This window comes from Engystomops pustulosus, chromosome 5 (assembly GCF_040894005.1).
Source record: "Engystomops pustulosus chromosome 5, aEngPut4.maternal, whole genome shotgun sequence".
In the NCBI taxonomy this organism is placed as follows: domain Eukaryota; kingdom Metazoa; phylum Chordata; class Amphibia; order Anura; family Leptodactylidae; genus Engystomops; species Engystomops pustulosus.
This window is the reverse complement of record NC_092415.1, coordinates 134,745,353-134,772,223: the sequence shown is the minus strand read 5'-3', so window position 1 is coordinate 134,772,223 and position 26,871 is coordinate 134,745,353. Positions and strand designations below refer to the sequence as shown.

The 26,871-nt window shown below is 38.2% G+C and overlaps 1 protein-coding gene across 4 annotated transcripts in view; it reads left to right on the top strand.

Moving 5' to 3' along the window:
* Positions 1-26,871, top strand: part of ABCA13 (ATP binding cassette subfamily A member 13) — a 590,340-nt gene that overhangs the window by 153,719 nt on the left and 409,750 nt on the right. For all 4 annotated transcript variants that reach the window (XM_072153102.1, XM_072153100.1, XM_072153098.1 and 1 more), the window contains exons 17-18: positions 6,755-9,451; positions 17,318-17,424. In XM_072153102.1, coding sequence (XP_072009203.1) covers positions 6,755-9,451; positions 17,318-17,424 — 2,804 coding nt within the window. The remainder of the gene's footprint in view (positions 1-6,754; positions 9,452-17,317; positions 17,425-26,871) is intronic.

Sequence of the window (26,871 nt, the reverse complement as noted above, 5' to 3'; positions counted from 1 at the left end):
CTAGGCTTTGCTGTGGGGGACGTGGCCTCCTGTGTGTAGCTGGAGCAGCTCTGTTTAATGTGCAGGGCCTGTGAGGAGCCCAGCGCTAGGGCTGACGTTTGCAGGGGAGAACAGGCTGCCTGCACTGCCACCCTGCTGTGCATCCATGCATCAGGGAGGGCAGTGCAGGGCCTGTGCATAGGAAGGAATCTGCCCGACAGCTCGGCACACTTGTAGTGAGGGAGGGGAAGGGCCTGGCCCTGCATGAACTGAGGAGGAAGGGAATGGCCCCATCAGCTTCTTCAGAGCAACGACCAACCCCAGGAAGTCTTGCGGTAAAGTCTATGGCCAGTCTGCCCCTGCCAGGTTTGCTTTTTGCTCCTTTTTTGCATATTGGTACCACATTTGCTATGCGCCAGTCCTGTGGAACATAACCAGTCCTCATGGAATCTTCAAATATTAAAAATAACGGTCTGTCTATCATAGTTCATGTAGAACTTGGGGGTGTATGCCATCTGGACCCCGTGATTTATATTTCTTAGTGGTTGTGAGGTAGTGCCGTACCTCTTCCTGGGTTATACTGTTGATATTCCAAAGATAATTTACATCATTCCTCATCGTGTATTCCACCAGGGGATTTTCGTGGGTAAAGACAGTCGAGAAGGCAACATTCAGTAGACCCCATCTCTTTCCATCATCACCTCCATGTTATTCCTGAGAGCGCCCACACTCTCCGTTTTTGCGGCCTTTATCTCTTTTTTTACAGGATTTATTTTTCTCTCTATAATCCTTTAATGCCTCGCAGCTACCTTCATGTTTTAGCACCTTAAAAGCCTTATCTTTCTCGCTTATTGCTTTCCTCACAAGACTAGCTAGACACTTTGGCTTTTTCTTGTTCCTCTTATTCTTTTTCCCATATGATATGTGTTTCTCACAGGACTTTTTTAGAATATATGAGAAAAAGTCCCATTTAAGGGGGGATTTTGTCTTTCAGAACATTGTCCCAGTTTATCCCTAAAAAGTCTTCCCTTAGTCACTGAAAATTTGCTCTCCTGAAGTTTAGAGTGTTGGTTGCCCCTCCACTAACCCTCTTAGTAAAGCGTTATACAAAATCAATGATATTATGATCACTATTACCCAGGTTCCCCCCAACCTGTAATTTTAATATCCTTTCAGGTCTGTTGGTTAGGATAAGGTCCAGCAGTGCTCCCTCTCTTTGCCCCCCAGTCAATATCTGGGTAATTAAAATCCCCCATGATAAGGACTTCACCATGCTTTGAAGCCGCATCCATTCGACTTATCAGCGTTTCCTCTGCTGCCTTCATTATATTATAACAAACCCTAGTAATATTTTGTTATTCTTTTTCCCTCCTCTTATCTCCACCCATAGGGACTCCACATTTTCATTTGCGTCACCGATGTCACCTCTCAGGACAGGCTTGAGGCAAGAATTCACATATAAACAAACCCCTCTCCCTTTTTTATTTATACGATCATTTCTAAAAAGAATATTACCATCTATAGTAACAGCCCAGTCATAGCTACTGTCCAGCCATGTCTCGCTGATACCCACTATATCATATTTACCTTCCAACATTTAGAGTTCCAGTTAATCCATTTTGTTTGTGAGGCTTCTGGCATTTGTGTACATGCACTATATGGTTTTCCCTATCCTTATTTCTTTTGTTCTTATTCCCCAATCTTATTCCAGCCCCTCTTTCTCCCCCATGGACTATGACTCTTCCCAGCTCTCTATCTACACTGTCTTTTTGCACTGCACAAGTGTAGTTGCCCTCCCCCAGGTCTCAAGTTTAAACACTCCTCCAACCTTCTAGCCATTTTTTCCCCCAAAACAGCTCCACCCTCCCCATTGAGGTGCAGCCCATCCCTACTGTAGAGCCTGTAGCTGACAGAAAAGTCAGCCCAGTTCTCCATGAACCCAAAGCCCTCCTTCCTACACCAACTTTTGAGCCACTTATTTACCTCCCTGATCTCCCGCTGCCTTTCTGGTGTGGCACGTGGTACAGGCAGTATTTTGGAGGAATCTACCTTTGAGATCCTTGCCCTGAGCTTATGGCCTAAATCCCTGAAATAATTTTTAAGGACCTTCCATCTACCTCTTACTTTGTCATTAGTGCCAATGTGGACCATGACCGCTGGTTTCTCACCAGCCCCTCCCAGTAATCTTTTAACCCGATCCGCAACACGTTGAACTCGAGCACCCGGCAAACAACGCAATATTTGGTATGCACGGTCTTTGTGACAGATTGCCCTGTCTGTTCCCCTAATAATTGAATCTCCCACTACCAGCACCTGTCTGACCTTGCCTGTGCTCTCATAACCGTTCTTACTGGAGCAGACAGTCTCTTGGTTGCTAGAGGAACGTGTCTTGCTGCAGCATTGCTACCCCAGAGCTGATATCCCCCTCATCCGCCAGCCTGGCAAACTTATTGGAGTGCACCAGATCAGGGCTAGACTCCCTGCAACTCTTCCCTTTAACCCACCTTCTACATGTTACCCAACTAGCCGCCCCCTCATTCTGCACCTCCATACCTCCATCCCCACACCCATCTTCCCCAGAGAGTTTGTGCTCCAGGAGCAGCAAACTTCGCTCCATATTGTCAATTGAAACTTGCTCATCCAAAATCTGGGCTTCCAGATGAGCAATTTCCACACATCCCACACAGCAGTATTCCCCCTCGAACAGCTGTTCAAGGAAAGCATACATGGCACAGGATGTACTCTGTGTAGCATTGCCAATTATGGAGTCCATCAAACTAATTGGGAATACAAGAGAAATACGGAAGAAAAGAAGATTTCAAAGTAAAGTAACACAAAGATACAGCAGTTACCTGCTAAAGTCCCTCAAACTTAAGTCCCTTAATCTAAATCCCACTTTGGACACTGCACACTCACCACAAAGCCCGCACAATAGTTTTCTGAATGCTCTTAAAAAGGTTATTTGCCACAAAAATCTGCTGTGTTCACTGCAACAATGTACATCCTATCTACAGAAATATATTTTTGCTAATTTATTAACCCTTAAGGACCAAGCTCATTTTCACCTTAAAAGACACCTGTCACCAAGTCTCTGTCACCAGTCCTGTCTACACTATCTGTTGGAGCAGATCACAAGGATTCCATTTCAGCCTTTTAGTCAATACATACATAAATCATTGTAAAAATCATCCTCTCTTTATTATGTAAATGAGGTTGGTCACATGGTCAGAGGCATTGATGTCACCCCTGTTACCCCTCCCCTCTCCTCCCCATGCTCAGGCCTATGTAATGAATAGTAAAGCATTGATGGTGTCTGTGCTTTATCTGCTGACATGCTGCATCCTCCCATACACATGTGAGACACAGACATCAGCTACACATGTACCTGACATGTTCTGCTATAACATGGCTGCCTGGATCTGTTGTATCTCTCCTATATACACACAGGCTGCAGGGGTCATGGCCGCCAGCACCAGAACGCACATGGAGGAGCCATTACACCATTATACCTCACATCATTATATAGGCTGTCAGTCATGTGTATAGGAGGATCTCATACACACAGGCTGCAGTGGGTATGGCCGCCAGCACCAGGAAGCACATGGAGGAGCCATTACACCATTATGCCTCACACCATTATACAGGCTGTCGGTCAAGCACTTGGGGTGTGGCTATACCCCCAACTCATGAATAAGCTGGATAGCTTAAATATGATAATGACTCATTGGACATCTCACATGTCATTTGCGTACAGCATTAGGACCTCATTGCTTAAGTTTACAGGCATGTAGAGGGACAATGAAGGGTTAGAGGCAATGCTTTCTAATGGCAGTTTATGAAAATATATTTAGTTTAGGGGGTTATTTTGCCAGATGGGTTCTCTTTAAGGACCCAGACCCATTTTACAAATCTTCCATGTGTCACTATAGGCAATTATAACTTTATCTCGCTTTAACTCACCAAGGGCTTTTTCAGACAGTTTTACTCAATGTTATGCTCATACATACAGTTAGTCTACCTCCCAAATAGGCTACTAACATTAACCATATGTCTGCTCATATTCACTTAATTTTTTTATGTTATTTTATTTTATTAGGCTGTTAGGAGGCTCACAAATTCATCAGCAATTTTCCAGATTTTCATGAGAATTTAAGGTTCAATACCACATTTTTAATTACACCCCTCAAACTATTTAGAACAGCCCATGTTAAGCTTGTTAATAATGAACATGAAATAAAAAAAAATGGAGGTTCTCCACAGAATGTTTACATTTTGATAAAATGATTATGCAGCCCTAACATTTACATGTTCATGCAGGATAAAATGTGAAAACACATCTCAGATTTTGTTGTGCAATTTCTCTTGTGCATAGCAATATGGATGTAAACCACTTTATGGGCCCATAACAAAGAGCAGAAGGGAACAAGTGCCATCATGCTTTTAGAGGGCAGATTTTGCGCTACATTGCAAGGCTGCTACTTCTTGTGGTGGTTCTAATATAGATAGCAGCTTGGCTAGCAGGCATAGAGACACCGGTACGTGGTACCAAGGGGTCAGGAAAGGCGGGTAGTCAGTAACAATCCGAAGTCAAGGCAGGCAGCGTTCAATCAGAATCCAGGGACAGACAGAGGGTCATGACAGGCAGCACAGGTTCAAGAAACAAGCTAGGGTAGCAGACAGAAACAAACACCATACAGCAGGACTAGAAATCTAGAAACCTTTGCTCAGGCGTGGAGAACAGGACATGCTTGGATACATGGCTGGAGGTGAGGTTGAGACAGCCTAATTGGGAAACTTTTAGAAGGAGAGAGAGATGCCGCCTGCGGAGTAAGGGAGCTAGAGCATGGCCAGACATGGTGGCTGAAGGTAAGCAGGGATTGCGACCATAGGTGGAGCCCACATTATGATATATGCATTTATATACATTATTTAGGTTCAATGGGTCAGTAAGTACAATTACAGTGATATCCCATTTATATAGCTTTTATGTTGGAATGATCACTTTCTTTTGCATTGCCATCTTTAACATTTTAATTTATTTTGATGAATGAGCTGCATTACTGCTTATTTTTTTCAGAATTAGTTGTACTTTTCATTTGAATCATTGCAGTGAAAATGTGCCATTTTGATTACTTTTTATTGCTTTTTTGTTTGGTTGCATGTGCAAAAATCCTAATTATGGGATGTTTTTTATTATATATTTTTTTAAAGTATTCACTGTATTGTTTAACCACAGTGACTAAAGGCTTCAACAGCTGGGATCACGGCTATTGCTTGGCTCCAGGACTGCTGTCCCTGTTGACAGTTGTCAACGGTAATAGCAGTTGATGACAAAAATGTATGTCCAGGAGTGCTGACTAGCCACTGACCAGAACATTCATTTTCATCAAGGGTTATTAAGGGGTTAAACAAGAAACCCAGTTCCTCTCCAGTTCCCTCAGGTTGGGTGGTGAATATTTTTGGACAGCCATTTTCAAGTCTCTCCAAAGATGCACAATTGGGTTTAGGTCAGGCCTCTCGTTGAGCAAGTCAAGAATGGTCACAGAGTTATTCTGAAGCCACTGGTTTGTTATTTCAGCTGTGTGTTTAGGGTCATTGTTTTGTTGAAAGGCGAACATTTGGCCCAGTCTGAGGTCCAGAGCACTCTGGAAGAGGTTTTCATCCAAAATATGTCTGTTCTTGGCCGCATTCATCTTTCCTGTAAGTGCAACAAGTGATCCTGTCCCAGAAGCTGAAAAATACCCCCATATCATGATGCCGCCACTCCCATGTTCCACTGTTGAAATTGTATTTGGCAGGTGATGAGCGGTGCATCATTTTCTCCAGACATACCACTTAGAATTAAGATCAAAAAGTTCAATCTTTCTCTCATTAGACCAGAGAATCTTATTTCTCATAGTCTGGGAGTCCTTCACGTGTGGTTTTGCTAATTGTATGCAAGCTTTCATATGTCTTGCAGTGATGAGAGGCTTACGTTGGCACATGCTGCCATAATATCGCAACTGGTGGAGGGCTGCAGTGATAGTTGACTTTGAGGAACTTTCTCCCATCTCCCAACTGCATCTCTGGAGCTTAGTCACAGTGATCTTGGGGTTATTCTCATAAAGGCTCATGTTCCATAATTGCTTCATTTGGCTGTTCAGCAAGGTCGAAAAAGAATTGTGATCATCCCAAACTTCTTCCATTTAAGGATTATGGAGGCTACTGTGCTCTTAGGAACCTTGAGTGCTGCAAAAATTATTTTGTAACCTTGGTCAGATATGTGCCTTGCTACTTTTCTGTCTCTGAGCTCCTTGGGCAGTTCCTTAGACCTCATGATTCTCATGTTCTACTATGAGTTCTTATATAGACAGGTGTGTGCCTTTCCTTAATTAAACACAGCTGGACTCAGTGAAGGAGTAGAATCATCTCAGGGATGATCAGAAGGAAATGGACAGCATGTGAGTTAAATATGAAAGTCAGACCAAAAGCGTCTGAATACTTATGACCATGAAATATTCAAATTGTTCTTGTTTAATAAATAAGCAAAAATATCTGCATTTCTGTTTTTTTTCTGTCAAGATAGGGTGCAGAGTATACATTAATGAGCATAAAAAGAACTTTTTTGATCTTACCAATTAGCTGCAATGAAACAGAGTGTGAAATTGTAAGGGGTCTGAATACTTTCCGTACCCACTATCTATAATAAATATTGATGTTCTAATTACTGTGATAATAATAATGGTAGTAAATGTTATGCATTATAATGAAAGTGATCAATGTATTTGTTTTACAGGCTCTATTCCCTACTTCTTACAGTTCCACATATTGGAAAATATGTCAACAAATTATTTCAAATAAATGTCAACATATCCAAACAACAGCCAAAATTTATGAAAGAAACTTTTACTTTTGAGGAACTACAAGAACTTCAAGACATGGGCTCACTTAATCTACTAAAAGCATTGTATCATCAACTTCAGAAGTTGTTGTCAGACAATAAGTATGGTAATTTAGGGTTCCATTGGCTTTCTTTTTTCGATGACATTATTCAGAAGTTTCCTGATTCAATTTCTGTTTTAAAACCTGAGTATCAGGTCAACTACAGAGAAGAATATGTAATTTTAAAACAACTGTTTCACAAGTTTACTATGTTGCAGGGTTTTAATTGTAGCAAGGAGTTAAAGCTACTGCAGGAATTTTTTAATGACACACAATACAACAACAGAACAAACAGAGATGAAATTAAAATAAAACTGCGTGCATATGTCATATGTTTGAATGATGGAAAGAATCTTCCAATTCCTAGAAACCTCTCTGTTCAATTCTTAGAGGAGTTGTTATTTTCATTTCTAGTTGAAAAATACTCAAAACCATTGCACTTACATTTAATGAGAATAAAGAATGAAATGGAAAAAATGGAAAATGGATTGAAAAACAGTAATATAAAAATAAGTTCCAATTATTTTAGAGATGTGAAAAACCTGACTACTGATCTTCTAAATGAATATTTGGGATTTATTCTACAACACCACATCATAAACCTAAACAAACCACAAAAAAATGTTCAAAAGAATTTTATAAAAAAAATGCTCTATAACTTCTACTACAAAATGATGACTTCGCCAGTTAATTATTTAGATTTTTGGAAGATTGTGGTATATATTCTCCAGACTTCACATTCTGATTTTGATAACCAATTTGTATACAACAATTTATCCTTTTCTGAAGAAAATTTGTCTTCTGAAGAACCTTTATATAATGTTTCCACTGGATGTGATGAAATATTATTCAACATGTTGACAAAAGTTACAAATTCTAGTCCCTTTGGAGAGATGTTACACATTATTAACAAAAATCTTATGTTATACTATAATGTATCTGAAGAAGAAATGGAACATGTCCTTACATTGACTAAGTCATGTTTTTCTACATTAACAATTCAAAAATTGTTACACAAATTGGAAATGTATGTTTTAAAGAATGATGATACCAAGTACTCAAAATCTATGTTGGATTTCATAAAGACCCACTGCAGATCATTAGACACAAGATCAAGAGACTCCATGTTTAATTCTGTACTATTTTCTAATGAAGAGATGACAAGTGTATACTTCCTTGCTTTTATTTTACAGAAATGTATTGATGGTACTTTAAAAAATCCTCTTAGTAGCCTTCACAAATCAAATTTGTACCTTAGGGGATTTGATACAAAGTCTTTGAAAACTATGTGTGAATTCCTAGAGGATGTAACGATACCAGCTGACAAAGATATAACTATACAGGATATCAATGTTTTACTTTTGAAGTATGTTAACCATTTTCATGAAGACTTATCTTCTGAAACTGGAGTTGAAGCCAATGTCACCTCAGAGCATTTAGAACCAGTATTGTTTTTAATTGTTAGTAGGTATGCAGCCCAAAATCTAAATTATGCTAAAAAACTTTGCTCCCTCCTTAAACCCACTACTTACAATGATTTTAAGGATTCAAAAAAAAATATATTTTTAGGAATTGATACCTCATCTGAATTAACATCGATTAGTATCTTATGTAAAGTTATTTCAAAAGTTACAGACTTCCATGTTTTTCAGAGAGAATATCCAGATATTTTGGCTATGGCTTTTAATTTTACTCATTTCTTATTGCATCTTGGTGAAGAAACCATACAACATTCATCAGACAATATAAACATGTCATTAATATACTTTTTGACAAGACAAAATAGAACTAACTTTGTAAATAACAAAGAAGATTTAATATTGCCAGAAAATTATGTATTGGAAGATATTTTAAAGGTTTTCTTATCTTCAGAAAACGTGATTGCAAATCTACAAAAAATTCTTCCTAAGAACACCTTTACCATCCTGTACCTAATACACATTTTGATGAACAATCAAACAATGGATAGAATTGAAAACCGATTCCAACATGAAACTTTACGATCAATACTTGATATATTTTCAAAGGAATTTAAAAATGCTAAAGCTTTGATGCTACATTTCTTAAATTATATCCCAGGATCCATAGCTGATGGCGATAACTATGTCATTGAGAACATTTTAAGACTGGAGAATATCAGCAAAGAAGAATATGATCATATGCTAGATACCATGTTTGATATGCTCATGAACTTATTAAATGAAGCCGAAAGATATAAAAGCACTCAATTTTTATTATACTTTATAAAACAGCATTATGCATATAAAAACATCAATCCTTTACTACTGCAACACATTATTTGGCAGCTAAAATCTCATTTGAGAGATGATCCTGAAGTTAAGCAATTTACAAAGGCTTTGTCAAAGTTCTCATCTTGGCTGAAAGTCAGAGGAGTCCATAATGAAAATGATTTCAAACAACTGATTTTCCATATTCTGCATATAACAAAGGTTCTGATATCTACATTCCAGCTGCCTTTTAAAACATCACAACAGCATGTGATAACTTATTTCATTGAATATTTGGAAGAAGGTTTGGTAAACCCTCAGAAGTAAGTACAGGCATGAAATCAACAATTATTCTTTGCGTCATCAGAGGCATACGAGGATATACTTAGACATACAACACTTATTTAGCGATTACCCTAGCTGCCCCGATATTGCATTGGAATTGCAGCTAGAGCTTGCTTGCCTCTGATGACCAAACATGAAGAAATGGCTTGAAAAATATATATATTTTTTTTTAAAAATGGTGTCTTCATTTCTAACATGGGTATTTATTGAACCACCCTCATAGTTATGTCCGCTTAAGGAATCAGCACGGTCACATTTACAATCACCAAATTTTACACAACCGTTCTTTGTGACACACGGAACGTCATAGACTAGATTTTAAGCTGAAATCCTCCATCCTCCGCACACTTTCTAAAATACACTTATTAACCACCATATATAGGAGTCATTTTCTGCTGTGGAAGTTGGAAGCAGAGCCATACTTGCTATTGCTATTGCTATTTTGCCACAGGTCATTAATATGAGCTCTGAGTTTTGAACTATAGGCAATGAGTATAAGACAACTTATGTGTGAGATAATATAGATAGGAATAAGGAGATAGGGGGAGATTTATCGAAAATGTCTGAGGTAAAACTGTTCCAGTTGCCCATGGAAACCAAGCAGAGAGGATCTGCTAATTTTATAAACAGCTGTGGGAAAATTACAGTTGAGTTCTAATTGGTTGCCATGGGCAACTAAAACCATTCTGTTCTTTGACACGTCTGATAAACCTCCCATAGACAAAGTGACAGTCAGAGACAAGGACAGTCAGAGACAGTCGAAGACAGATACAATCAGAGACAAATACAGAGTTGGTCAGAGACAGTCATAGTCAGAGACAGACTGACAGTTGGAGACAAAAACAGACAGACAAAACTAGAGTCAGAGACAGTCAGAGACATTCAGAGAAAGACAGAGATAGACAGAGACAGCTGGAGACAGACACAGACAGAGATACACAGAGACAGAAATGGTCAGAAACAGTCAGAGATAGACAATCAGAGACAGCAGAGACAGAGAAAGTCAGAGTTGGAAACAGTTACAGAGACACTCAGAGACAAACTGTCAAAGATAGTCAGACAAAGACAGTCGGGGACAGTCAGAGATAATCAGAGACAGACAGAGATGCTCAGAGACAGAAATGGTCAGAGATAGTCAGAGAAAATCGGAGTCAAAGACAGTCAGAGATAGACTGAGACACTCAGAGACAGAAACAGTCAGAGACATAGACACTAAGAGACAGAGAAAGTCAGAGAAAACCGAGGTCAGAGACAAAAACAGACAGAGGCAGTCAGATATAGCAGAGACAGATACAGTCAGGTGGCAACAGTCAGAGACAGACAGAGACACTCAGAGACAGAAATGGTCAGAGACAGACTGAGACAGAGAGAAAATTGGAGTCAGAGACAAAGACAGACAGAGGCAGTCAGAGATAGCAGAGACAAATACAGTCAGATGGCAACAGTCAGAGACAGACAGACAGAGACATTCAGAGACAGAAATGGTCAGAGACAGACTGAGGCAGTCGGAGACAGAGATAGTCAGAGAAAATTGGAGTCAAAGATAGTCAGAGACAGACAGAGATAGTCAGAGACAGAGCGAGACACTCAAAGACAGAAACGGTAAGAGACGGAGACAGTTAAAGAAAACCGGGGTCAGAGACAGACAGAGACAGTCAGTGAAACTCAGAGACAGAAACAGTCAGATACAGTTGGAGACAGAGACAATCAGAGACAGCAGTGACAGAGACAGTCAGAGACACGAGTAGTCATAGAGAGACCGAGACACTCAGAGACAGAAAAAGTCAGAAACAGAGACAGTCTGAGGAAATCAGAGTCAAAGACAGTCATAGATAGTCAGAGACAGTCAGACAGAGACTGCCAGAGACAGAGACAGTGAGAGAAAACAAAGGTCAGAGACAGACAGAGTCCGTCAAAGACACTCAGAGACAGAGATGGTCGGAGATAGTTGGAGACAAAGACAGTCAGAGACAATCAGAGACAGAGAGAATCACAGACAGAGACACCTAGAGACAGAAACGGTCAGAAACAGACAGTCAGACTGTCAGATAGAGACTGTCAGAAACAGAGACAGTCCAAGAAAACCAGGGTCAGAGACAAACAGAGACAGTCAAAGACACTCAGAGACAGAGATGGTCAGAGACAGTTGGAGACAGAGACAGAGAGGATCACAGACAGAGACACTCAGAAACAGTAACGGACAAAGATAGTCAGAAACAATCAGAGAAAGACATTCGGAGAGAGTTATATGTGACATATTTTTTGTAATCCCATTTCATTTTTTTAAGAGCAACACTGGGATCTACAGCTATTGTAAAATAAAAGTAACGCAAACGCCACACAAATGCCACATGCATGTAAACACGATGCAAACATGAAATAAATGCAAATGCAACATAAACATAAGATTACACATGATGCAAATGCCATGTAAATGCAAACGTTACCAAAACACCACGCAAGCACCATGTTAATGCAATTGCCACGTAAACATTTTTGTCTGCGTTTTTGTAGTATAAATACTCTTACATCACATTTTATGTGTACATCACTTTTGCAGTAACATTGCATTTGGAATGTGTGTGCACAGATAAGCATAGAGAAATCACAGCTCACTACATTTCATAGTAGCTTCTCTGACATTGCCTGTTGCCGATTGGACACTATGAAAGGATTATCATAACACATCTCCAGCTTCAGCCTCAGGAGGTTAGCAACAGAAATTTTCTGAATTTATTTTTATAGGGGGTTTTTAAAGTCCTATTTATTAGAAACCTTTCAATCTATACCCCTCAAACTATTCATAATTGCTTTAGTTATGCCTTTTAACCTAAGCTTCTCAGGCAATTTAAAAAAGTACACACCTCAAAAAATGGGTGGGCGTTTTAAAACCATAGGTTTTTCATGGAACTTAATGGGACAAGTAGTACTTTTATTGGTATAATTTCTGGGTAAAAGTTTCTTTTTTATTTCCTCTTTTTTGTGAGATAGTTGGGCAAAAATAAAATTTTAAGGGTGTTTTATTTTTACAGTGCTCACTATGCAGGTTCAATAATGATTTCATTTTATGAGCTATTGTACAGGTGGTTACAGACGCAGCAATACTAAACACGTAGTGTTTGTATGAGGATTTTCACTTTTTATGTTTGAATTCAAGTTTGTAATGGGTAGGGGACTAGTGACATTTTTATATATTTTTTTTATTTATAAAAACATACTGTATAATTATTTTTTACATTTCCTTTTTGTCCCTTAATGTGACCTGCACAAGTAATTATTTGATCTCTTGTTCATGCTAATATATTGCCATACTAAGCCTATGCACATTCCAGTTCCTTCATTGGAACCTGGGGTTATCATAGAGTCGATCAGCACCTCCCATGCCTTGCTCGTTGGGTCGGGCAATAGCGGCAGGGAGAGGTGAGTTATCTCTTTATACGCTTTTGGGAGTACCGCAATCTCAGCTAGTTTGGGTGCCCAGCTGTCACACACAGCCATTCTCCCGTTGCGATCACATGGGCTCTGCTGCTGAGCCTATGCGATATTCAAGATGTGCATATATGTCAAGATGCGGCAACAGACTGCATTTCCTGATGTACATGTACGTCAGAATGAGCTAAGGGGTTAAAGCACTACATCCACAAATACCTTAAAGTCTTATGTAATTAAAACCTTTTCAGGCCTTGTAATAAAAGAGTTAATGAGATTTTTATTTATGTTAAAGAGGGTATAAATATATAGACTTGATTTGATGTAAAGATTGCCTAACTGATATAATTTTGGTCTTCAAGAAGGAATGTATCACCAATTTCCTTTAGAAATTACCATATTTTCTATAGAGATTTGTGTGTGTGTTGTCTTTTATTTAAATGGAATACCTCCAGAAAGAAAACACATAAGTATCAGGCTTAGTAGCCACTGGCCTGTGTGAAACATAGGTAGTGACTTATTAAAAAATATGTTAAAAAGATGTTAATTATATTAAAAGGATCACATTAAAAAGATCACAAAAACTTAAAAATGTAAAAAATAGTTATTGTTCTGGTGATATATTCCCTTTAAGTTGTCTATGTGCACAAGCCCTGTCTACTTTTTTGATTTGCAAATAATTATTCTATGTGGCTTCTTAATCACACTATAAATTACCATTCTGCCTTGCCTAAACATCACTTCCATATTGCTACCTCAACCCTTTAGTGACCAAGCTCATTTGCGCCTTGATGACCAAGGCCTATTTTTCAAAACCAGCATGTGTCACTTTATCTGGTTATAACTTTAGAAGGCTTTTATTTACCCAATTGTTTTTGAGTTTGTTTTTCTGTGACATTTTGTACTTCAAGTTAGTGGGAAATTTTGGTTCATATATTTTGAATTTATTTATGAAGAAAGAGTGAATTTGGTAAACATTTTAAAAAACTGTTCTGTTTTTCAAACTGATGGTAATACATTTGGGTAGTAAGACTAACTAACATTTACATATCTCAGCTTTGTGTTGGCGTCATTTTAGAAGTGTCCTTTTGTTTTATTATAATGCTAGAAAGATCACAAATCAAACTGCATTCTCTCAAATTTACAAGAAAATTTTAGAATCAATTATTTTAGGGACCATTTTATTTTTATGGGGGGTTTGGAAGTTCTGTTAATGGAAACCCCCCCACATATCACACCGTCCCTATCCACCATAACTGCACTCCTCAAACTATTCAAAACAGCATGTAGGAAGCTTGTTTACCCTTTATGTGTTTTACAGAAATTCAAACAAAAATGAAGGTTTGATTTGGAATTCACTAATATTTATCATTAATACATTCATTTAGCCTAAGAATTTACCCACATTAACTGAGTAAAAGTAGAAAATGCATATAGGAATATATTTGGCAGGTTTAAGTAAGTAAGTGGACGCCCCATATGTGGATGTAACCCACTGTCAGGGCACATGGCGGGGCGCAGAAGGGAAGGAGCCATTGAGCTTTTGTAGGGCAGAATAGTTTTCAGGTGTTATGACGTGTTTGTGGAGCCCCTGAGGCCGCATTCACCTGTGGCATTTTGGTTGTGTTCTGAAACACAATCCAAAGGCTCTACCTGTGAGTGCATGTTGAGGTAAGATTGATTTTCCTTCATGTTCAGGTAATGTGTTGGAAACACAATATTACCAAAATATGTGATCAAGAGTGGAGCCTTTGGATTACGTTTCCAAACGCAACCAAAATGCCACATGTGACCGTGGCCTCAGGTACCACAAACTTTTATCCCAGAGATTTTCTAAACTTTTTATCATGACGGTATGGGAGCATATTAACCTCTTGCCACCGTTAGGCTTTTTCCATTTTACTTTCTGTTTATCGCTCCCCACTTTAAAAAATCAATAACTTTTTAATTTTTCTGTGTACAGAGCTGTATATATTTATTAGGTGTTAATAGATTTTACCAACAATTAAAACTTTTTGTACCCCCAAAAATTATTACTTTAGCATATACTGACTGCAGTAACTTTTTCATACTTAGGAGAACAGAGTTCGCTAAGGTATCATTTTTTCCGAGACGACCTGAAGTTTTTATTACTACAAATTTCTACATCACGGGGTTCACTGCTGTGAATAATCATCTTTATATTTTTATAGATTGGGACTGTCAGGGGCTTTTGGGATATTCTAATGAATTTTATTTTAATTTTTTTTTTTACTTTTTATTTTTAGAATACTATCATATGAACAAGTGATCATGTGATCACTAGTTCATGCTAATGCACTGCAATAACCATGTATTGTAATGCATTAGAAGTGTCAGCCTATGCATCTGCACAGGCGGACAGGCAGCTAGTCGAGCAGGCAGAAGCCAACGGCAGACCAGGGACCTTCATTAGGTAAAAAGATGGTGCCGAGAGGAGAGGGAGGGAGCCTCCTCCCTCTACGGGTACGTAGATCCCGTGGTTACTACATTGACTGCAGAATCTGAAGGGTTAACAACTGGATCAAAGCAGATCCCGACTGTTAGAGGTTGGTCCACTTCTCATTCCTAAACAGGGATCTTAGGTTAGGCCGACAGAGAAACCCGTCGGCCTAGCCTAACACCCTTTAGTGAGTCACAGAGAAATCCTTATGGGCGGTCACTAGTGCACAAAGTTAAGTTAAATAAAAGTGACCACATAACATTTGTCAAAAAAAACAGTCGTCAGTCTTTTGCAAATTAAGCAGAAATATCCCTTCGTGCGGCACCCTAAGAAACTGAAATACCTAGGAGTTTATATTACCCAAAATCCCTCTGCCTTAATTTTAGATAACAACATGCCACAGCTTAGGAATATAGATCACCAATTGAAAAACAAATGCTCCCCCTTATGTGTCATGGATAGTTAGGAAACATCTCCTGAAGTCCTTCATCATGCCTAAGCTGATATCTAATGCAAATGATAGCCATTCACTTCCCCCACACTTTGCTTTACTGACATATAACAGTCTTTGCTTTTCTCTGACCACTTAGCCTTTTAATCACTTCTCACCTTAGTCCAGTGGTGGCGAACCTATGGCACGGGTGCCAGAGATGGCACTCAGAGCCATTTCTGTGGGCACTCAAGCAATCGACCCCAGGACAGAGTTCACCAAACAGGACCAAATCCACCAAAGCCTTCTGCAAATCCAGGCAACTTAAGAGATGCTGCTCTCAGTGCTATTTTAAAGCAACACCTCATTGGCTGCTTGGCTGCAGTTACAATTAGTAGGTGTGGACTGAACTGCATTATGTTTGGAGGTCATCCTGCTGTACCCACTATTCTTCCTGTACAGAGAGACCCTGGAGAGAAGCTACAATGATAGTCTGAATTTGCCCTCCTTCTTTCAAGTGGATTGGTGGCTTCAGGGGGCCCGATATGATTGAAATATGTGGAAGAACAGGTAGCAATATGTTACTGCTTAAAATGCCACGTTGGCACTTCATGGTAAATAAGTGGATTTTGGTTGTTGTTTGGGCACTCTAAAAGGTTCGCCATCACTGCCCTAGTCAATAGATATGCGACATAGCTAAAGGCAACCTGACATTAGAAAACAATATCAATGTGGAACTATTTAAAATTTATGCCCCTTCACCTGCTATGGAGCTTTATCTCACTTTACTTCACTACCAGCTAAAACACTCTTAGACCTGAATGATCAACCTGAGACCTGGCCTATGTCAATAGAATCATTAGATTTCAATATAAGCAGTACATAGAAAGGCAATGCAATGCTTTTCGCTTAGTCATACTTAGTCATTATAAAACTATTCTGGGAGGAAACCTCCAGAAAGATTAATATATTAATGGCTAAGTTTATTACCTTATCTTCTAAACCTTTTCGACTGTGGATGCCCAATAAAACCTGGGTTCCAGGTAAGCTGGTCAGAAAAAAGTAACATTTGACTTTTACTCAGATGTGGAAACCATAGACCTTTTTCATGAATTTGGGGTCGACCTTTACAGCTTTACAGCTTTTGAAATCAGCTTGACATGCCATGGAAGTATGTGACCAGCATGGTTTTATGTCTTCATTAAGCTTCATTACAAGCCCTACCAGCACTATCTGCGAAAGCTTTCCCCAGGTTATGTTATGTTTGCTTAATGTTGATCACCCCAGTTTGTTCTATGCTCTTGGCTACTCTAGTACTTGACATTTGCTACAAAACTCAATCTCTATCTCATTTTTGAATTTATGCATGCTAATAATGAAATCTGTATGTGTTTATTCTACAATCGAAGATTTCTGTTTGAAACCATATCTCAATGGGTCAAATGATTGCCAAGTTATCTGCTACAAGAAATTGGTCTACGTTGAACACTTATGAAATGTTGTTTTTTTGTACTTTCATTTCAGTTTTTCAAACTATTGCCAAACACTTTTTGAAAAAATTGACCTGGAAGATATTGCACTGCTTCAAAGATTACAGAGTATTCTTAAGAGAAGTCTTTCTTTCTTGTCAGGTTTGTTTACATGTTTACATGTCTGTAATAAATAATTTTTCTCCAATAAAGTGGTTTTTAAGAAATAAAATAGAATTAGGGGGAAATATCCAGCAACAGTAGTGTCTAAGATAAATCAGAGCATTACCACAAACCACATGCTGATCTCTTAATTCAGTAAGATGCTGCCCTTAAAGTGTAACTGTAAATTTACTTGACAATAAAAATAGTTTTAGCACAACTGGAGAGAGCTTTTGACAACAATTCCAAAGATAGATGTATCGTGCTTCTGGCTTCTTCCTAGCCTGAGATATAGGACTAATAGATATATGAGGCTATCTGTAAAATCCTCTCAGCTTTTCCTGAAGTGGGCGGAACTTCCAGGTTGTGACATCAGCTATGGGCAAGTGGTCATAGCAATCAGGGCATTCATGTGAATTTGCACAAACTATGCAGCCAATTAGGACACAGAACCAATGTTAATGCTTGTACAGAGATCCAGCACCCGGCAGAGAAGACAGAACATTGGAGCTCTACATCATACAGTATTTTATTACATCACATAGAAAAAGTTATATTAAAATATGTCCACCTACACTATAAAACACCTACATAGGATTAAAAAGATTAACACATGGTAGCATCACGGTATGTGTTATATATAAAGCTGATTTTATGTCTGTTTGTGTGCGTATGTCGCTAAAGGAATCTGCACCATCATGTGTACAATCACCAGATTTTACACTGCCACTTTCTGTGACCCATGAAACGTCATAGACAAAGTTTTGAGCCACAATTTTTACCCAGCTTATTAACCATCATATACAGGAGCTATTATCTGCTTCTGTGGAAGTAAGAATCTGAGCTGTGATTAGTTGCTATTTTACCACAGGTCATTAATATGAGCTCTGAGTTTTGATTTTGCTACTATAAGCAATGAGTATCACACTTATGTGTGAAGTAATATGGATAGAGATAATGGGGGAGATGTATCAGAGGTAAACTGTTCCAGTTGCACATGGAAACCAATCAGAGATCAGCTGTAATTTTATAAACAATTTTGGGAAAATGAAACTTGAGCTCTGATGGGTTGCCATGGGTAACCAGAACAGTTATGCTTTCAGACACTTCTGATTAATCTTCCCATAGACCAAATGACAGTGGGAGACAGAGATAGTCAGAGACAGTCAGAAACAGATAGACACAGATAGAGGTAGTCAGAGACACTCAAAGAGAGAAATAGTCAAAGACAGACAGAGACAGAAACAGTCAGAGACAATCAGAGACAGGGGCAGTCAGAGACATTCAGAGACAGAAACGGTCAGAGACAATCGGAGACCAAGACAGTTGGAGATAGAGAAAGTCAGAGACATTCAGAGACCGATACAGTCAGTCAGAGGGACACAGACACAGTCAGTCAGAGAGAGAAAGACAAACAATAGTTTTTGCTAACTCATTCTAATTTCATAAATACACATTTTTACTATATTCAAACTATCAAACACAAACAGCGCTGCTACCATTCCTGGTATGTTATTGGATGACCTGAAGCATGTGATCTGTCACAAGCTTATGACATCACTGCATCATCCTTTTTTCATCATCCGAGTTTTTTACATGCTGCCGGGACTGATATTCTCCTGCTACTGTTAAGGAGCATGCATTTGCTAGTAACCCCAACCAACAACAACCACCCACCGACCTTTTCTATGTCTAGCTATGGATTCCCATGGCAATCAACCAAACAAAGACAGCGAGAGGGACAGGGTAACTGCAAGCTGCTAGGCTGTTCGCTGACAAATGGCTGCAGATAACTAATGAGTGTAAATGAGAGAATTCCTTATTTTGGCTTAGTGCAGAGCTAGGCAAAAGATTTTATACATTACGGTTGTACTTTATTAACTTAGTGATAGCCATACAGTATTTATGTAAAATAAAAGTACTCACATAGCCACATCGGCAAAAAAATTCTAAAGTTATAGGTTTTTTTTTTCTCCCAAAGGGATTTCATTATATAAGTAAAAGCCATTAAATAAAATCTATACATTTGGTATCACTGTATGCATATTGACCCAAAGAAAAAAGTTTTTATGTTATCTACATTCCCCAATAAATGCAAACATTTTATTAAAAAAAAACAATGTCAGATTTTTTAAACATACTGCACAGAAAGTTCTTAAGTAGGCTAAGACAGCACCTTAAATTTGCTTCCAGATTACTCATTATGGATAATAGAAGATGGGGAACGACTAGCAATACCACACCTTTGGTTAAGCTGGTGGTCCTCAATCGACCTTTGCCCTGGATTCTTACTTCAAAAAGCCTGTTGAAGTTTCTGAAGTGCAGGATAAGATGGCACTGGCATGCACTCCTTCACATCCTGTGGTGCAACAAGAGTACAGTCATGGCCATAAGTTTTGAGAATGATACAAATGTTAATTTTTACAAAGTCTACTGCATCTGGGTTTATAATGGCAATTTGATTATACTCCAGAATGTTATAAAGAGTGATCAGCTTAACAGCAATTAATTGCAGAGTCAATATTTGCCTAGAAAATGAACTTTTTCCCCATAAACACATTTCATCTTCATTGCAGGCCTGCCTTAAAAGGAGCAACTAACATTGTTTCAGTGATTGCTCCATTAACACAGGTGTGGGTGTTGATGTTGACATGGCTCATTAAGTAAGAAGCACACCACTGGACACTTTAAAAGGAGGCTGGTGCTTGGCATCATTGTTTCTCTTCTGTTAACCATGGTTATCTCTAAAGAAACACTTGCAGTCATCATTGCACTGCACAAAACTGGCCTAACAGGGAAGAGTATCGCAGCTAGAAAGATTGCACCTTAACAATCTATCGCATAATCAAGGAATTCAAGGAGAGAGGGAAGGACCAGCAAGTGCCAGGACCGTCTCTTAAAAGTGTTTCAGCTTCGGGATTGGGCTACCAGCAGTGCAGAGCTTGCTCAGGAATGGTAGCAGGCAGGTTTGAGTGCATCTGTACTCACTGTGAGACTCTTGGAGCAAAGCCTGGTGTCAATGAGGGCAGCAGAGAAGTCACTTCTCTCCAGAAAAAACATCAGGGACATACTCATATTCTGCAAAAGGTACAAGGAATGGACTGCTGAGGACTGGGGTAAAGTCATTTTCTCTGATGAATCCCCTTTCTGATTGTTTGGAACATCTGGAAAACAGCTTGTTTGGAGAAGACAAGGTGAGCGATACCACCAGTCTTGTCTCATGCCAACTGTAAAGCATCCTGCAACCATTCATGTGTAGAGTTGCTTCTCAGCCAGTGGAATCAGCTCTCTCACAATCTTGCCTAAAAACACATCCATGAATAAAGAATGGTACCAGAATGTCCTCCAAGAGCAACTTCTCCCAACCGTCCAAGAGCAGTTTGGTAATCAACAATGTCTTTTCCAGTATGATGGAGCACCTTGCCATAAAGCAAAGGTAATAACTGTCAACACTGCAAATATTGACTTGCTGCATTAACTCATTCTAACTGTCAATAAAAGCTTTTGTTACTCATAATATGATTGCACTTGTATTTCTGTATGTGATAAAAACATCTGACAAACACACATAAAAACCAGAAGGCAACAGATCATGTGAAAATATAATATTTGTGTCATTCTCAAAACTTATGACCGGACCACATTTTCAAATTTTCATCGCTCATTATTGAGCTCCCCAAATGATTCTATTAGCCCCAATATTAAGGACAGCCTCAGCCCAAGGTCCATTAGCACATGCCACAGAGCCCTATTTGCCTCCATCACCACTTCCCCCTGTTGACTCAGCTATAACTTTATCACAGCTTCCAACCTATCAGCAGACCAGCTCTATTTCCACAGTACAGCCGTGGTAACTCTAGGGTCTCACAGGATACCCTAGTATAGTTTGTGCTTTCCTCATGCAGTTCTGCCTAGATATCTAACTCTAGCCCTGCAGTATCTCAGCCCCTACTGTATCTCAGCAACCTTATTATTCACCAAAAAACTGTCCCGGAAAGACCTGAGGCTATTGGTAGATGGCACACATAATTTTAGTGACCAGTGCCAGTCTGCTGCTTGTAAAGCAAACATTATTGGATGTAACACCAAAAAAAGAAAAGAAATCTGCAGTTAATGCTGTAATCTAGAACCTGAGGCAAAAACTGAAATGCTGCCCCTTCCCTATAAAAAAAACAAACAAACATAGCCTTTATCTCGTCCACTGAATTTGCATACACATCTTTAAAAAGCATCTAAAACCTGATGGACAGAGGAGGACAATTGCCCTCCCTCTTTTTAAGGTTTATGCAAAATCTTAATCGTTAGCTCGGGTTTAATAAAAAGGTTAGCATTTGCATAGTGTAAAGTCTTCTTGGGAATATCACCCTTTTTATTAAAAGTATTCTTCATAAAAGAAACAATGGTAATTCCTTCCAATTTTGTAGCGTCATCATTTATATTTTTTCTAAAACATTTAAAACTCCCCTTAACCAATTTTAAACCCAATTTATTATTCAACCTTTTTGTTTTATCTAAGGCCTCTTTCACACTTGCGTTGCAGATCACGTCAGAGTCTGATCAGGGAGCAATCAGGGTTTGGTCATTGAAAAACTGATATTTTTCATCAGAGTTAAATCAGTTTCCAGTCAGAGTTTGTTCAGTGTCTCAGTTTTTCATGTGAGTTTTTGGTGTTTCAATGCATTTTCAATACATTTTTCACACGCAGATAACACGTGTGAAAAAGACTCAGGACTGTGGTCTATCGTTTCTATGGCAACTGATCAGTGAAAAACGCATTGCACTTGCATGACTTGTATGTGCCTTCGAATGCAAAACATGTTTGATGCTTCTCCATAAACTTGTCTGGTGCGTATTTCATGCATGTGACATGCAAAAGAGCATAAAGCATGCTGAGATTTAAATGTGCGTTAAAAAATGTGTATGTGTAAAAAAAATGCAAGTCTGAAAAAACGCATTGATTACAATGGGTCAAAAGCACGTGCAGAACTTGCGCATGAAAAAGTGTGGAAGGGGCCTTACAATAAAGCTTCAGTTTTGAGTATATTTATTTTATACTTAGATAATGTTTCATATAAATCCATAATACCCACCCTTATTCCTTTGATTTTATCGTCTTGTCAAATTCTTCTTGCAAGAGGATTGATTAAAGTGGAGAGAATCGGTATCCCTGGTAAAATTGAAATATTTGTGGAATTTCCCCTTTTGTAACTACCTGTTCTTGTGGTTGTTTATGAATCATCTCTATAAGTTTATTAAAGCACTATTTTATCTCTATTCATAACCTTTTCAGTTATGGTTAAAGTTATACCCACTGATGTCACAGAATACCCTACACTAAAAGACATGACAAAGAGCTCCAGATGATAGGGGCAGAATGGATGGGATGGATTTTGAGAAAGACAAGGAATAAAAAACAATCAGTTTATATGATCCAAATAAATATGAAATTAAAAGCATTTGACCAGGTTAAACTGAAAAACAAATCAGTAGATGGGCAATTTATACTATTTTAAGATTATGAAATTTATAAAATAAAACAGGACATCTGGAATTCTTGGGGAATAATAATCAGGAACGCTTTTTCAAGATGATAAATGGGAGATAATCCATCAAAAACCAATCTAAGCAAGAGGAGGTGATCTAATAGAGACAGTATATAAAAGGAAAAATAGCTCATAAATGGTAGAAGGTTACCATCAGAAGCTATAGAGTTTAGGCTATTGAAGGCATGCTAACTAAATCTAAAATTGAGAGAAGTATCTTGGATTATATTCAAGAATGTGTTAAATGTAGAAAACAAAAAGCTGATCTTATACACTGTTTATGTTACTGTCCTGCTTTTTTTAATATCTGGAGAATTTTGGAAAAATGTATAAGTTACGGTGTGGAAAATAAGTATTCATCCTAGTTTTTTCACCTAGAATCTAGAGGTATATAATTTTTATTATAGGTACACTTCAACTGTGAGAGACAGAATCTAAAAAAAATCCATATAATGACATTGCATGATTTATAAATAATTAATTTGAATTTTATTGCAAGCAATACGTATTTGATACCATAGAAAAGAGAATGTTATATTTGGCACAGAAACAAATTACAGAGGTCAGACATTTTCTGTAGTTCTAGAACAAGTTTGAACACACTGGACAACGTTACTAAGAGAAGGAGGTTTGTGTCTAAAATCTTGCGATACATGGCCCCATCCTCCCTTCAATACAGTGCCATCCTCTTTTCCCCTTTGCCGAAAACCACCCCCAAAGTATAATGTTTCCAACCCCATGCTTCATGCTTGGGATGATATTCTTAGAGGTTTTCTCTTCCTTCTTCTTACTCCAAACCCAGAAAGTGTAGTAGATACTAAAAATTCTATTTTGTGTGTTCTGCATGATTGTAATCCATGAACACTTACCAACCACGATGACTTTAATCTTCAACAGAAGTGGTAGGTAATGTTGGACAGCTTGTGGTGGCTGAAAATATTAAATATTTGGAAATTTTGATTAATAGGAATTTATTTTGTACATCAATCCCATGGTTCAAAAGTTGAAGTAAAAGTTTGGTGTATGGAAAAAAATTAATATCCCAATGTCATGTTATTAAAGATGGTTATACTGCCCCAGATTCTGGTTGTTTAATGTAACTGTCCTGTGGTCATCTTTAACCCCTTAATGACCGCCCTATCGGGAATCTATGTCGGTCATTAAGGGTACTTCTTCTGATGCAACGCCTTTCTATGGCGGTGCGTCAGAAGAAGATTTCGGGACATCGGGTACCGAAAGTGCAGGTGTCTGGCTGTGACATCACAGCACAGACCCGGCACTAACACCCGGGATCAGAAAACTCTGATCCTGGGTGTTTAACCCCTTACATGCCGCAGTCAAGCATGACCGCGGCGTGTAAGTGTGTTCCATCGTGAATCGGACCCCCCTGGTGGGGGGTGGGATCCGATCTCTCCTGCCGCAGCCCGAGGCTCCTCTCTGCGCCGGGTTCCGCCTCCTGGCAGGACCCGGCTGTATGTAACTGAGCATGCTACGTTGCATTGTACACTGCAACGCTTGTTCAAGAAGTAGAAAATGTAAACAAAAGTTAAAAAAAGGTAAAAATCATTTTATAATAAATAAAATAAAAGTCCCCTAATCAGCCCAATTACTTATAAAAAACAAATGAAGTATATAAAACACAAGAAACACACAAAAAGTGCATATTTGGTATCACCGCGTCCGTATCAATCTTTACAATAAATCTAAAACAATATTGAATCTGCTAGGAGAACGACGTAAAAAAAAAAACAAAACGAAGAACTTCCTGTAATATACAATTTTTAATCAAATTCCCTCACAAAAAATGTTCTAAAAAGTGGTCAATAAAAGTAACGTGCCCATATATGATATGAAGGAAAAGAACAACACTTTTCGGAAAAAATAAGCCCTCAACTAGACCTGTCAACAGAAAAATACAAAAGTTATGCCCCTAAAAATTTGTCGATAGTAAAAACAATGCGATTTTCTCCAATATTGGTTTTGCTCAGTAAAATTGAACAAAGATAAGAAAAACTTTATAAATGAGGTATCACCATAATCGTCGAGAACCAGAGAGTAACGATAAAATATTATTTTTATGTTATGGCAAGTGGGGGAAAAAAAAGTGCTAAAAATCCAAAATAAAAATGGATCATTTTGTTTGTATCCCCCTTGAAATAGTTAATAAAATCTCATGAATAAGCTATAGACCCCCAAAATTAATTATCTATACATTGTATCTCATCCTGCAAATAATAAGCCCTCATATCTTCAAATTACCAAAAAATAGCCTGTACAATGTGACAATACAAATCTGTACTGAATAGCGCTGCTTTGATCCCATGCCTGGCAGTGTGCCCGTACAACAGTTTACCACCACATATATAATACACTCGGGAGAAATTGGGCATCAAACTTAGCAGAGCATTTCATCATTTTAGTCATTATGAAAGTGTCATTTTTGGCCAAATTGAATGTATTTTCCAAAAAAAGTCAAAAGTTTCTAAATCGCACTTCCATTTTGTTTTAACCCATTTTAAAAACTTAAAGGGTTAATAGACTTAATAGAAGTTGTTTTACATACATTGAGGGGTGTAGTTTATATAGTGGGGTAATTTATGGGGGTTTTAGTATTATTTAGGCTTTTTGAAATCACTTGAAAGCTGAGTTGTCCCTCAAAATGTGAGTTTTGGCTATTTTCATAAAAATTTGAAAAATTGCACATTAAAGGGGTATTCTCATCTGGGCATTCATATTCAGTTTCGTTAATCTACCATGCATATACATTTCTTCAATTAGATGTTATTAAAAATGTTTTACCAGTGTGAAGATAATTTCTCATAAATGTAGTGATATGGGCCCTTAGAAACAAAACTGACTCCATGAATACGGCCACCTCTGCAGGAGGGATTACACAAAGAAACAAAAGATTTTTGTATATGAAATTTCCGGGAGTTACTGCATGTCCCACAGCCGTCCTGTGGTAATTATCCCTTAAACCAGGTGGGCAGGCAAGACTCGATAGCGCATGTCTGGGCACTGCTGCCAAAATGTGAGGTTGGTCGTAACTGAGGAAGCTATCTCGACTACATGACTAAATTTATGACAAATTATCTTCACACGGGAACATTTTTTTTTAATAACATCTAATTGAAGAAATGTTTACATGTGGCAAATGAGTTTGATTAAATGTAAATACCCAGATGGGAATACCCCTTTAAGTTCTAAGACTCATAACATCCTAGAAAAATGAAAGGACAGATAAAATATCATTCTAACATAAAGCAGACATTCTGGAAATGTTAGTTATCTAGATTTTGGGGTAATGCAGAACATTTCAAACTTTGAAAATGAAGATTTTTTTCGAAAGTTTTGCCAAATTTTAATTTTTTTTCAGAATGAAAAGCAAAACTTATCACTTAAATTTTATCATGAAGTACAATGTGTCTTGAGAAAACAATCTCAAAATCACCTAGATATGTTAAAGCATTCTGACATTATAACCAATTATTGTGAGACATGTCAGATTTGAAAAAGGTGTGTAGGTGTGTAGCTAGATCGCAGAGGGGTTCCTCTAACGCCTATGATCCCTTCAGGCTAATTTACATAAGAAATAAAGTATTATTTAGAAGCAATCAGCATGCCATAATACAGATTTTTAACCTCTACAAACGTGCACTTCTCATTAGAATCACAGAGAGTAATCAGAGCTGTGTATTACAATACACTGTATGCCTGTCATATAACTTCCACAGGATGTGAACAATGGATACAATTATAATAGGTATACTTAAAATTTTAGCAAGACTGGATCTGGCGGACGCTGTGGATGTTGTATATCTGGACTTTTCAAAGGCATTTGACACCGTGCCACATAAAAGGTTGGTATATAAAATGAGACTGCTGGGAATAGGAGAAAATCTGT